The sequence below is a fragment of the Propithecus coquereli genome, unplaced genomic scaffold (assembly GCF_000956105.1).
Source record: "Propithecus coquereli isolate 6110/MARCELLA unplaced genomic scaffold, Pcoq_1.0 Scaffold10, whole genome shotgun sequence".
Classification (NCBI taxonomy): Eukaryota; Metazoa; Chordata; class Mammalia; order Primates; family Indriidae; genus Propithecus; species Propithecus coquereli.
Genome location: NW_012133858.1, coordinates 7,017,851 through 7,018,375, shown reverse-complemented (window position 1 = coordinate 7,018,375; position 525 = coordinate 7,017,851). Strand labels below are relative to the sequence as shown.

The 525-nt window shown below is 36.8% G+C and overlaps 1 protein-coding gene across 1 annotated transcript in view; it reads left to right on the top strand.

Moving 5' to 3' along the window:
- The window catches only part of LMLN (leishmanolysin-like (metallopeptidase M8 family)), an 87,836-nt gene that overhangs the window by 51,828 nt on the left and 35,483 nt on the right, over positions 1-525 (top strand). The window contains exon 11 of the mRNA XM_012639672.1: positions 158-268. Within this exon, the coding sequence (XP_012495126.1) occupies positions 158-268 (111 nt within the window). The remainder of the gene's footprint in view (positions 1-157; positions 269-525) is intronic.

The window sequence follows — 525 nt, the reverse complement described above, 5'->3', positions numbered from 1 at the left end:
GGCTGAGACAGAATGTTCACTTGAGCCCAAGAGTTGGAGGTTACAGTGAGCTATGATCATGCTACTGCACTCCAGCCTGGGCAACAGAGCAAGACTCTGTCTCTAAAAAAAAAAAATGACAGTAATAAAAAGTACTTTGTTTGAATTATTTCCACAGCTGGTATAAAGCAAATTACAGCATGGCTGAGAAGTTAGACTGGGGCCGAGGAATGGGCTGTGACTTTGTCAGGAAGAGCTGTAAATTCTGGATTGATCAGCAGAGACAAAAGTAAGAATGCATTTCCTCACAAGATCATTGGTTACATAATTCATTGCTGATTTTGTTCTTTATCCTAAACTTAAAATGTTAACTGTTTTCAAAATGTGGTCTGAGCAAGTTCAATTTCAAAATGTATAGAAAACCATCGACAAGTGGTTGGTAATAATATTATAATAAAAATAGCTATGGTATTGTTCTGAATTTTATAGTGAAAGAATCCACAGTGACGGGGCCAGAGCCATGAACATTTCTATTTAGCTTATAAT